The following is a 14,113-nucleotide window of genomic DNA, read 5'->3' on the forward strand; positions in this document are numbered from 1 at the left end:
ACGTCACATAAAATATACAAACAGTGAATCAAACCAATTTCATTTTTTCATCTTTCATTCATATTCAACATCCATATTTACTTCCCTAAAGGAGAGTTAGATCAACAGTCCCATCACATCTTTCGACCTTGGCCTTTAAATAGGCTCGAGTCTTCCCAATGTTTTGTACACACCCTTCTACGCCTAGTATATGATGACTCGCCTCTTCTCTCATCCCACCAATATCATTTCTGTTCACTCCCAATCATCATCAACATCATCATCAGCGCCTCCAACGCCAGATGAATCAACTCCTTCCGTTCTTCTCCGTCTACATAACATTCAGTACTACATCTTTCTGGCTACTATTTACCTTCATTGCCTTGCCTTACTCACACTCACTCTCCTTTTGCCATTCGTTTCTGCAATTTCTCTTCCTTATTCCGTGCATTATCATCTCCAAATATCAACCATTCCACGCTCCTTCATAACTCATACTCCTCCGATTCTAGCACCATCGCATCCCTACAGAAATCAAAACGTTTTTACTTAGGCAACATATACTTGCCTCAGACCCATTTTCTACGCCAAACCAATCACTCTTCCCTCTGCCCATTCAAGCACACTCTTTGCTTCCCTCACGACAGCTTTTTATCACTCATCATCGACATGTTGCCGAAGTGCCTTTGAACGAGAGCGCCACTGTACACTTAGGAAGCCTTTATTCAGATCTATGAAGGAGCAGCTGCTGTTAGGGAATGGGACAGTGACTGTCTTTGTGTTTTTCCGAACAACTAACCGTGAGTTCCCCCCAGAGGAAGCAACGACATGAGTTGATCTGTTGTGTAAATGCGTATCTATTTCAGGAGGTGAGGGATTGCAAGTGTCACGAAACACACACCCATTCCCTCTGCACGCCGAGGACTTCAGTTCCAAACCTGGCATTGTTATTATCATTATTATTATTATTATTATTAAATTGCTGAGCACACTTCTTTAAAGAACGTGAACAAACGTTGCAGAGTCTGTAATGGCATTTAATACGTTTCAGGTATATTTTACGGCTCGTCTTTTAATTGTGGAAACTCCCAATAAATTAATTAAACATGACTGTGGTTCAATTCCCTTGACAAACCTCGACAGGCGGATCCCTAAAATTATTCCTCCCTCTTACTCATTCGGAAAGAAATTCGGGTTAATTTGAGTAGAAAAAAAAACTCGATAACGGTCCAAATTAGAAAGTACTATCTGACTACTGCAAAAGGAAAGCAAATTCCGAAGACAAAGACAGAAATATCCAACTACTGAATTACAGACAGGCCTGAATAACGGCCAAAATTAGAGACGAATATCAAATTTACGAGGGAAAAAGTGTAGTCTGTTTGTTTGTATGGTGTTTTTATGTTGCGTGGTATCAGTGGTTATTCAGCAACGGGACCAACGGCTTTACGTGACTTCCAAACCACGTCAAGAGTGAAGAACCTCTATCACCAGAAGTACACATCTCTCACCCCTCAATGGAATGCCCGAGAATCGAATTCGCGCCAACACCATACCGACCACGCCACTGAGGCACCAAAACGAAAAAAATGCGTGGTTAATGAATGCGTAAAATTTCAGTGAATGACTGACTGGCTTCATAGACAGTTACTGCCTCGATGCGCGTGGAACTTGACGATGGAAAATCCGGACAGCGACAGAAAGTAGTGTTCCAGTTACTTCACTCTATGAAATGCCAGTGAATGAAATCATGAAGTCATGAAAAACAGACGACCGAAGCCCCAACTCACCCAAAAACCCAAGCGACCAAAACGATCAAAGGAGTCCATGAATTCGGACACCTGCAAATCCCTTCTAGAACCAGAAACTCCTGCACCCTGTACAGGCCCGTATCTAGAGTTTTTTATGGGGGCTGAGTGGTTTTTTCCAAAACTGGACCCTTTCTTCTATGAATGTCATTGCATATATAGGTATATACAAGATGAAATACTTGAAAATGTTATTTTAGTTATATTAAGAAATTGGGTATGCGGTCTTTCTACCCGATTAGATGTTACTCAAAGGACTGACTTTGGTTAACAGAATTCTACTTATAATATTGACAGTTTGCACTGATATTCAAGAATATTTCTTCAGTTTTATTGATTGATTCATTTACTATGTTAACAATAACATGCATATTACTTTATTTGTTATGTTATACACTTTGACTTGACAAAAAACAATAATTATTTATTACTTTGTGAGTACAGTTCAATGAAGGATAGCCACAGAAAATATGGACTTCCAGAATTTTTTTTTTTTGGGGGGGGACCTCCCAGCCCCGCCCCTCCCTCTGTACGGGCCTGTGACACATGAGCAAGAGGTCCTGCAAGAGGCGGACTTTTAAAACTCAGAAAGTCCGGAAGACCAAAACGGTTAATAAAGTCCATGAAGTCGGGCGTTCGCTTCAGGAAGTCACATCGTTCCATGACACCAGAGAGTCCTTCACTAGAAGCGTCGTGATTGATCAGGAGAGATACAAAGGGTAATTGCTTGCTGAGGGAAAAAATGGAACAAGGGTCATTGGAAATCACGACCCTTCACACCACTCGAAATTTGAAGACATCGCCTCTCGCTTCACAGAAATTAGTTTCAGTCCTTACTGGGACTGGGTAAGGATTTTTCGTTTTCTGTACAAGAAAACTATTGTGCCGGCTTTGTCTGTCCGTCCGCACTCAGATCTTGAAAACGACTGAGGTTAGAGGGCTGCAAACTGGTATGTAGATCACCCACACTTCAATCACCAAACACAACGAATTGCAGCCCTCTAGCATCAGTGGCTTTTATTTTATTCAAGGTTAAAATTAGCCATAATCGTAGGTCTGACAGCGCTATACGTACCAACATCATAGGCCACCACCGGACCGTGGCTGAGTTTCATGGGACGTGGTTGCGGCCACCACCAGACAGAAAACGCGATTGCGCATTTTCCATTTGTTCTCTCTCTCTCTCTCTCTCTCTCTCTCTCTCTCTCTCTCTCTCTCTTTATCTTTTTTTTTTTTTTTACAAAGGAACGTTTCCGAGAAAGGGGGGGGGGGGGGGGGGGGGGGGGGGGGGCGGGGGGCTTAAGGGAAAGTCCCGACAACATTCGCTGTTGCTTACACGCTATAAATGACGAAAGGTATCTGGGCGCCACTAATGTTTTACTAAGGTGATCGATGTTACTTAAAAACCATCTCGGTTGGTTCAGAGAGTTCAGAGAGCCACACCAGGCACACTACCACACGTACAGATCATCTTTCTTACTCGTAAAGGCCCTTGCTGGCATAAGGCCAGCTCCATCTAAACCAACCGGCCAACCAGTTACAGAAGCGTTAGTAACACTGGGCATAAACTTTTACTTCACGGGATAAAATTATTCAGAAAAGGTTGAAACTGATCATACAACTGGGTAAAAGAAACTTCATAAAACTAGCTGAAACTAATCATACAATTAACTATAACTGATCATAGAATTGGCTAAAACTCGTCATAATACTGGCTAGAACTGTTCATAGAGCTAGCTAAAACTGGTCATAATACTGGCAAAAGCTGTTCTCAGAATTGAGTAAAACTGATCACTGTATAAAACTAGTCATAGAAATAGCTGAGATTGAGACTAAAACTGGCACAAATAGATCGTAAAATTGGTTATGATCATACAATTGCAAGGAAATGGTTTATAAGTCAAAGCAAACAAAAAATGAAACATAATGAAAGTTCTCTGGAATCTATTAAAAAAAAAACGCTTAGGAAAACCGATACGCAGATGGCTGAGGTAGCCTCACTTTCTGGCATTTCATTTCACTCTCCCGAACGATGCCCGAAGGTGGAACCTTTTTTTTACAGACATCGAAGAAAAAACTAAACAGCATTAGTGGTAGTAACGTTGGTATTATAGTAGTTATAGACTACCAGCAATTCCTTCTAATCGCCTTCAGTAATAACTGACAACAACGGATCGTACATTGAGAGGAGGGCCTTTTTTTTCTCTCCTTCCAGGAAATAATAGGGAACAATTAACAAACACACAGACGAACAGAGAAATTTTATAAAATCATGAATATGTAAGTAAACGCATAATGATATTTTTTCATCTGTATAAATACTCTTGTGTGTATATATATATATATATATATATATATATATATATATAGTATATATATATATAATATATATATATAGAAAAGAGAGAGAGAGAGAGAGAGAGAGAGAGAGAGAGAGAGAGAGTAGAGAGAGGTGGTTCAAGTTATACAAGACCACGCCGAATGAATGAAGTAAGTGAAAACAGCGATCAGCATATGGAATGTTCGTTGGCCGACGTCGAACAGCTAAACAAAAAGGAGGAAAAATTATTCTAGCGACTTGCCCTCGGCCGAACACAAATGGGACTCGTTCCATTTCTCTCTCTCTCTCTCTCTCTCTCTCTCTCTCTCTGAGCGGAGTACTATATCCACTCTCACTTTCCGTAGCGTCCAGGGTTCGTCCCTTGTTGGTTGTTTTCATTGTGGGACCAAAGGGACGTACGACCTTCATTTACATTCTGGTCATGATCTTTATTTTTTTTTCTATTTTTATTTATTATTTTTTATTTATTCATTTTTTTTTTTTTTTTTTTTGCTTTTGGCTGCTGTGGTCGGCGATCGTTCGATGGTACTTGCCTGTTTTTGGTGCTGCGGTTGCGCCGTTAACACTCGTCTAAATATATAACTGTGCGTATAAGTATTCTTGTCTAGTTTCATACAGATATATATATATATATATATATATATATATATATATATATATATATATATATATATCTGTGTGTGTGTATATATAAACCGCATACTAATATATAATTTGAATATATACGTCATCTACATAAACGCATGGTACGCATGAACTCCGCACACTATAAAAAATAACTACAAAAACAGAGGCCTTTTGTTTTCAAGGAAGACAATGCAAGCATCTTCATCTCTGATATAATCATCTCCCGTTGCTGCTTTAGAATGAAGTTAGCCTAAATACTTCTGAACCACTTTAGGGATAACGCCTAGTGCACTGCAATAATCAACATACAAACATCTTGCGTTCACTCACCGGGTTACTGCTGAGAACTTTGCTGACGCTTTGACTAGAAGGTTTTCGTTGAATAGATTCATTTTCTGAGGATGTGGGAACTGCTATTATAGTGTGGTCTCCTGAATCTCTCTTTTACTCTGCCCATCTACCCACCTACCTGCATATTATCATGTATGTGTGTGTGGGTGTGTGTGTGTTCAAGTGGAAGGCGTGTATATAGACGCTCGGTACTTTTTTTGTTTTCCTTAAACTGTCTGCTACATCTGCGGACAGTTTGCCACTTACGCAATCATGAGAATTAAAATAATCCACGTACACGAGGAATTACTCAGCTAATTTTATAATTCACCACAATCAAGGGAGGACGCACTTTTGGTGCGTGAGAGACAGACAGGCAGACAGACACAGACTTCTCTCTCTAACTGGAATTTTAATTTCACTTTCAGACCAATTCGGTGTCCTTCGGAGCCCGCGTGACCTTCGGGGTCCTTCTGCCCTGCGGGACTTACGGATATCTTTACTCCTTGCAGAGAACCTTTGAATGGTGGGCGGGGTCCTTCATCGCCTGAGGCAGATTGGTTTGAGGTGGCCGAGTTGGGAGTTTGGGAGTTTAGGAGTTTTGGGACCACAGACAGAGTGACCAACGTGGGGATCCCAGAAAGGGCAAAGGCGAGATCCAATCATTATTGTCCCCATACTGAGTAGGGAAGGACTCCGTTAGACTGGCCACTCAGTGGCCATGGTTACAGACTGGCCACCTCAGGAGAATGGATGAGGAAAGTTGAAAGACCTCGTCTGAGTTCCTCCTTCGACTCTTCTGAGTAATGTGATCGACATCTATGGAAAACGAATGACTTTTTTCCGCGCACACCGAGTCTATTAATACTTGACGCAGCTATTGCAATAGCAGTACTTCATATTTGGAAAAAGAGATCTACGTATATCATATAATGATACTATAGATTGTAATGACTACGTGCAATTAAAGGTTTGTATGTAACTCTGAGCGTTAGACTTCTTATTTTACAAGAAGTCGACTTAACTTCTCGACTTCTTATTTCACAAGAAGTCGACTGAAATTCTCAATAATTGTCTTTTTAATCTGCAACAACATTCCATTTTTCGTAGGTACAAGTAGTAGTAGTAGTAATAATAATAATAATAATAATAATAACTTCGTTTAAATAGTTGCATTGTCAGCCAAGCAATGCTAACCATCCACCACCACCCAAGGCCAGGCCACTATAATTGAAATCCTCAGTCCAAAACTAACCATATCATCTTGTGGTTTCACTAATGTGAACATTCCTGCTGATTAAGCAGTTATTTCTCAACAGTGAATAATTGCTGATTCCAGAGGTATAATATAAAGTGCCTGCGATATTATTCTCTTATTTTTTCTCGTAACTTCCTGCTTGAGATTATTGTCGTTTCCTCTCAGCAGTCACGTGATGACACTTATTGGTCAATTTGTCAACGAATCAGATGACAATGCATCCTGTCACCTCTCATTAGGCACCGGATGTTGTCACCTGTATTCGTCACCTGTCTGCCTAATCACTTAGGGTGCGAGGCTAACTCCTCCCTCCCATCTCTCCCTCCATAATTTTATACACACACACACACACACACACACACACATATATATATATATATATATATATATATATATATATATATATGTATATATATATATATGTATATATATGTATGTATGTATGTATGTATGTGGGTGTGTTATGCTACTAAGATAACCGTAAGATTACACAATTGTCCAAAAGTTCCTGCGAAGATTTCTGATTGATATTTTGGTCTGTAATTTCTGCCTCTCCCCCACCCCTTCCTCTCTCTCTCTCTCTCTCTCTCTCTCTCTCTCTCTCTCTCTCTCTCTCTCTCTCTCTTCTCTTTCAGTTAGATTCCTAACGCGGCACGAAACAAAATGGTTTGAGACGATCGACGCATATTGCTGCGTTCTGTACTAACGCTTGCATTTCAAAACTTGTGATTCTTACCCCTTAATCATTTCATACAAAATACCAGTTAAAAGTTCCTTGAAAAACCTTCATCCCGAACCATTAAAATATACAGAATCAGAGCAAAATAAAAATAACCAAAATTAATCATCACCGGAAAGAGATATTTTCTCTTTTTCCCAAATGATGACCGTTTATTTCTGGAGGGAGGGAACGCTCCCAAACAACAAAGCAGACCAACCTCTCGTTTCAAGTTCTCATTCGGCTCCTCATAAGGAGAAGGAGACATCAAATTGTAATTTCATCGTTCAGCGGAAGTAGAGCGAGGCGATGGAAAGAAATTAAATCGTTATTTGATCGCCAAAAGGAAAAAGAAAAGGAAGGTTAAGTGGTTAACGAATGAGGAAGCGATACAGAAAGAGAATACGGAAACGAACGAAATGGAAAGGGAGCGTTCTGTTTTTTTTTATACTTAATTTTTTTATGTCAACTTTCAAGGGTAAGAAAAACAAAAGAAATGTATAAACGAGGAAGGAAAACTAGAACAAAAGAAAGCAAAATGGGTGGATGCAAATATTTGGGTGCCAACTCAAAAAAAGTTAAAAAAGAAAAAGAAGTCAGGTTCAGGTCGTGACAGGAAGAAACTATATTTTGCGCAGTGCAAATATATTATTTCGATGAACACATTTGAACTGAAAGACCAGACGACCTTCTGCCTGGTACAGATGCATTAAGTAAATTCGTTTATGACGTGGAGACGTGAATAGTAAAGATCTCTGGCCAAACTGGAAATAAAATAATGCTATGATCAAATAGACCTGACCTGATAAATGCGCGACGCTCAAACAAGGAAGACGTTAAGGGCGGTATTTATTCAATAAAGTATTTTCCTCTTACTCTTTCAACGGGCAAAGAAGGGAGTGTTAGTAGGAAACCAGAGTTTGTTGTAAATTTGTGATGTGTACCGTGTTTGTGTATGAGAGAGAGAGAGAGAGAGAGAGAGAGAGAGAGAGAGAGAGAGAGAGAGAGAGAGAGAGAGAGAGAGAGCTAAAGGAGTCAAGTCAGTTGACTTTTCTATAAACTAAATGGTATAACAGTATATAGTATAGCAATGAATGTTCTATAACGATATAAAAAAAAGCAATGGAAATCCACGGGTTTGGATTTATTGTTCACCTTGATGCAATCTACTCAGACACCAAATACATTCACTAAGACTAATAAATATTTACTCTGTGACGTTTGGATTGGAGTGACAAACAAACCTCCAAGAGCTAAACAGAACACGAATAAGAGAAAAAAAAAGGCTGCAACAATTGACGAATTAGTTGCGTAGCTTGTGGCCAAAGAAAAACGAAAGGCAGACAAACACAGACACAAATAAAAGGAGGTAAAATGTTACCAAAGGATAGAACGGAATGCTTTGAGAGAGAATGGAAAAAGTATATCATAGTTTAACCAGACCACCGAGCTGATCAACACCTCTCCTAGGGCTGGCCCGAAGGTTTAGATATTTTTATGTGGCTAGGAACCAATTGATTACCTAGCAACGGGACCTACAACTTTTCGTGGGATCCGAACCACACTATATCGAAAAATTTACTTCTAATCACCAGGAACAATTTCCTCTGATTCCACGTTGGCAGTGTGGGGAGTCGAACTCGGGACTACCGAATCGGTAGGAGAGCACGTAAACCACTCGTCCAACGAGGAACTTGGAGAGAATGGCGGCCGATAGGTTAATGCAAAGACCAAATCCGGAAATTTTCAGAAGAAAGAAGAGAGGAAGACCGAGAAAGACCTGCACTGTTGGACAGGAAAGGCCTCAGTAATCAGGAGGAGCGTCAGTGACTGACACATTGATGGTGCAGTTTGTGTGAGCGGTCCAGCGAGATGATGATGAGCCTTCTATGGAGGTGTGTGAAGAAGGGAATGTGGAAGTTGACTGTACATGGGGTTCATCCACAATTAAGTATTATATGGTGAATGTGTGCTAGTGATTAGTATCTTGTATTTTATCTGGTACCACCATGGTTAAATGAAACAGGTTAGTATTGGAGACACACACGCACACACAGATATATAGGTGTGTGTGTGTGTGTATATAGATACATATATATATATATATATATATATATATATATATATATATATATATATATATATATATATATATATATTTCTGTGTGTGTGTATATACTATATATATATATAATGTTTAATAAATAATTATGATAAAAAGTCATTCTAAATGGCTGCATTTAAAAGCATAAAGATTTACATTACATCATCGTCCATAGTGGAAGAAAAAAAAAAGGGGGCGGGGGCAGAAAAAGGGAGAAACAGACAGATAAAGAAAAGGCGTGAGAGTGTGGAGAAAAAAAAAAAAAAAAGTCTTTCATAAAAGGTGAGAGGTGAATGGGGAAGTGTCTGTCTGAGCGTTTCACAGGTGTCAATCATGAAGAGAGGTAATTGCAGGTGAAGGCAAGCAGCGACGATAGGGAACAGGGATGAAAAGACCAAAAAAAAAAAAAAAAAAAATTTTAATAAAAAAATACAAAACGCTCCCGGGGAACGGGAGCGTTCGTTTCCGTCCGTCCCCTCCTGAGGCTCTTTCGGTTTACGAAAAGGCCTCCAGGGAGTTAACTGGACTTTTAAAGTCAGTCGTGTTTTGATTAACGGAAGTGGTCACGAGAACGAAACTTCGATTGCTTTTTCTCATTTCTCTCTTTTCCATAATCTCTTTTCTGCGTTAAGTTTAGCCGCAATCTCTTCTCTCAAAGAAGTCATGGATTCCTGAGCAGTTTTTCAAAGATTTTCTTTGCTGTGAAATACCCAGTACGATCAGCCTTCCCCCTCATCGTAGACTTATACAAGTACATATAAACACACTGCATTGTAGACTTATAAAAGTATATGAACACACTGAAAACCATGTAACTATTGACCTTTTATCAATTACAAAATTCCCCTTCGATAACATACCCGCAGTAGCGCAAATTATTAGATATTAACCGACATTTGTAGCTAAATGTTTGTCTGTATCTTGTTTAAGTATATAGACTTTTGTATACTGTTACCAATCATGGTACAATCAAAGATCCCAGGCACGACATACTTCTCTTTGTGTTTTGTGTTCTTATATAACAACAGTTCTCAAGGCTTGGGGTTACAAACGACGCTGTTGCTTTAGATACTTGGCGATGCAACCATCGCAGATCAGCAAGAATGCTTTGGTGGAAATTCACTTGTCCTGAGGGAACATTACTATATACATACATACATATATACATATACATACTTACAAATATATATATCTATATATATATATATATATATATATATAAACACAGAGAGAGAGAGAGAATACATACATATATATATATATATATATATATATATATATATATATATATATATATATCATATATATCAATAGGGATAGGGAGAGGGAGAGAGAGAGAGAGAGAGAGAGAGAGAGTACTTGGCCAAGAAGAACGTGAAACATCGGAGTGTGAGATCTGCCGCCTTTTTGCTCGAAGGTATTTCCAAGAAAAAAAAAACGTAATCAGTTCATATTTTATATCAAGTTGTTAATCTCGTGCTGAAATGTATACATATACCGACGCACACACGTATGCGTGTGTGTGTATGACTGTTTGAATCTACTTTTGTGTTTCTATGTGTATACTAGCCATATATTAGTTCAAATACATAATTTTGCATTCCATGAGCTTTTCACATAAAGGCCCGTACCTAATCTGAGCAACGCACCAGCAGTGTGACATTCGCTGAAAATCATTTGATAAACGAAAGGCGATTCAATTCTATGGAATCATCTCATTCGTAAACGTGGTTATGCTGCCCCAATTTCATTATAAGACAACTCATCCCTGAATGTTTTTATAATACCTCTATTGTGGATCATGACAACTCTCTCTCTCTCTCTCTTTTATAATGTAGTTCCATCTCTAGCAAAATATGAAAGCCAATCTCCATCAGATCTTCCTACTCGACCAGCTTCACATTTCAGCGCCTCGGAATTATCAAACGATGACGATTTTTTTTATTATTTTTGTTTTTTTGGAGGCCATTAAACACCGTCCTACACTTATTGCACAAGTGGTACACGGCTCTCTCTCTCTCTCTCTCTCTCTCTCTCTCTCTCTCTCATACCGCATGTACCGTTGTTGTAACAGCCAGGGGATAGCAATAAAGATGCTGAGCGGCGCTGCAAGTCAAAGATTGAAATGGCAGAGGGGTTCAAAGGGTGAACCATACAGTATATGAAACGCTTTCTATTAATGCTATATTATGCGGTCATCACTAAGATTTAAATGATGTCATTTTTCTTCATTGGCGCATCGTTAATACGTTGTGCTGACAACGACGGATATCGACGAATATAGAATATCTGTCAAAGGCCAAGGCCTGGGACCTATGAGGTCATTCGGCGCTGAAATGGAAATCGACAGTAAAAGGAACGAAAGTGGTTGCAGCTAGGAGCCGAGGGGACCCTGAAAAGAACCTCAAGTAATGCCTACAGTGTACCGCATGAGGCGCACAGACGGCACTACACCACCACCCCTAACGGAGCAGACCCTAATTGGGGCTTGACACAAATTCAGAAAATAATTAATAACCTAATAACTGTTCTGTCATCAACTGTGTTGACTTGCGTAAATAAACCTGAACCAAGTAAAACGGCCTAATTAGCATATAACACGAATTTCTTGATTCCCAAGTCTTCTTGTGTGTGCTCAGCTTCTCCGGACCCGTTCCACGAGACGTGTGAACATGTCCCTGACGTAGGCAGTGACTGACGTCCCAGGTGGGTCAACGTCAGGTAAGGAAGGGCGTGCAGCCAGCAACCTCATCCTAAAAGTACTTGCTGAGAATTCTGATGTTAACATTCTTAGTAGTCAATAGTCAACCCTGTACATATATATTATACAGATATATATATATATTATTATTATATATATATTTATACAATTAATTATTATATAGATATCTATAATATATATATAATTATATATATATATTCATACTATCGCATTTTATACTTTATAGAAACATTATTTAATATATAATACATTTATATATAAACCTATCGTATATACTATATATATATTTATTATCTTATACATATATATATGTATATATATATATATATATATATATATATATATATATATATATATATATAGACGAATATACAAACATGCATATATCATACATTATGTAAACAGAGCCAGTTACATACTAAGAAGACACCTCGTACAATACATTATAATTCAGTGGAAACACCCACCCAGCAACAAATGTCGATCGGTACACAACACACTCTCATCCCGAAGCTGCTTGAAATTTGTACCCAGTAATGAAAACCAAACAGAGTTCCTGTCTTATTCCGCCCACCTTGGCTGTTTCTGACCCCAATCAAGATACATCAACGGAGAGTGAAAGGTTGTGGGAGGATGATGGAGATGCTGATAAATATGATGGTTCAAGCGATGATAGTGGGAGTGGGGGTTCCTGAGAGAGAGAGAGAGAGAGAGAGAGAGAGAGAGAGAGAGAGAGAGAGAGAGAGAGAGAGAGAGAGAGAGAGTAATCCTATGGAAAAGGCCACAGAGGATAAGAACGGTATGGTGCACCACAGTGGAGTTGCATATTAGCCGTGTTTTTAAATCAAGGTTACAAAAAAAAAAAAAAAAAAAACTTGCAGTCAATGAAAACGAAGGACAAATTAAATCATTTTCGACAGAATTCTAGAAAATAATGTAATTTCTTACGAGTGCGAATAAATAATAATAATAATACTAATAATAATAATAATAATAATAATAATAATAATAATAATAATAATAACAATGTGGCGCCGTGGCAGAGTGGGTTAGGTCGTCAATAGACTGGTTAAGCAACATTGGGGCTGGTCAGTCGTTGGATGGGTGACAAAAAAAAAAATAATAATAATAAAAGGAACTATAATCACTATTATAAAGGTATTCAAACAAAATACCCTTGCAAGAATACTGCTGGAAAATAAAGCACACAGTAAATATGATGATGATTTGATAATTAAATTAAAACAGAATAATGAGAATAATTGACAATGACAACAGGACAACCAAAGACTCATCAATCACCTGAGATGACGTCAAACCATCTCAACCTACTTACCAACGAAGAGATCTAAGGTCAAACAATTGAAAAATAAAATCCTGCCGTTCTAGATAAAGCAGAACAGAAGACTTAAAAACTAAGAATATCTCCCGATCCTACCTTACCGAAGAAGTGATAATCCATTCATTAATAAAAAGAACATTTTTTTTTTCTCTCTCTCTTTCTAACGAACCACTATATCCAAACACCTCGACCACATGGAAGGAGGAAGGAGAAGGAAACGAAATACATCCTTAGTGTGACCGCGAAAGGAGGGGAAACATTTCACCGCTAAATACAGGAGGAGGAGGAGGAGTGATCGCTAAACTCATGACACACACCATAGGCGCCCACATGTTACCGCTAGGAAGATCGGCTCCCGACTGAGAGAGTTCTGGAGGGAGAGACCTCCTCCTCTCTCGCCGCTTGGAAGCGAGTGAGAGAGAGAATTTGGGTACCGACTTTTTTCTCTCTCTCTCTCTCTCTCTCTCTCTCTCTCTCTCTCTCTCTCTTTATCGGTTTCGGATGGGGTAGGTGTAGCAAAGGGGGAGAAAGAAGAAGAGCAAGAGTTAGATGATGGATGACTAAAAAATATATCAAATTAAAAAAAAATAAAATAAAACAATGGATAAAAATACATCATAAATAGTAGAAAACGAGAGTTGGTATTTGACAACAACAAAAGGACTAAGGTTTCGAGGTTACAATAACATTTCTGAAGCGATTGGGATACCAGTTATATACAGACTATGACGACTGGAATCCCTGTATTTGGGATACCAATAACAAAAAGACTAAGGGTTTTGGTGTACCAATAGCAAAAAGATTGAGGCCTTTGGGCTACCAATAACAGAAAGATTTAGGCGTTTGGGTACCAATAACAAAAAGCCTAAGGCATTGAGGTACCA

General features: G+C 38.8%; 1 protein-coding gene across 1 annotated transcript in view; it reads right to left on the reverse strand.

Moving 5' to 3' along the window:
- The window catches only part of LOC135227046 (uncharacterized), an 82,012-nt gene extending 68,388 nt beyond the window's left edge, over positions 1-13,624 (reverse strand). Inside the window, exon 1 of the mRNA XM_064266843.1 lies at positions 13,547-13,624. Within this exon, the coding sequence (XP_064122913.1) occupies positions 13,547-13,561 (15 nt within the window). The 5' untranslated portion in view covers positions 13,562-13,624. The remainder of the gene's footprint in view (positions 1-13,546) is intronic.
- Positions 13,625-14,113: the final 489 nt, after the last annotated feature.

This window comes from Macrobrachium nipponense, chromosome 15 (genome assembly GCF_015104395.2).
Source record: "Macrobrachium nipponense isolate FS-2020 chromosome 15, ASM1510439v2, whole genome shotgun sequence".
Classification (NCBI taxonomy): domain Eukaryota; kingdom Metazoa; phylum Arthropoda; class Malacostraca; order Decapoda; family Palaemonidae; genus Macrobrachium; species Macrobrachium nipponense.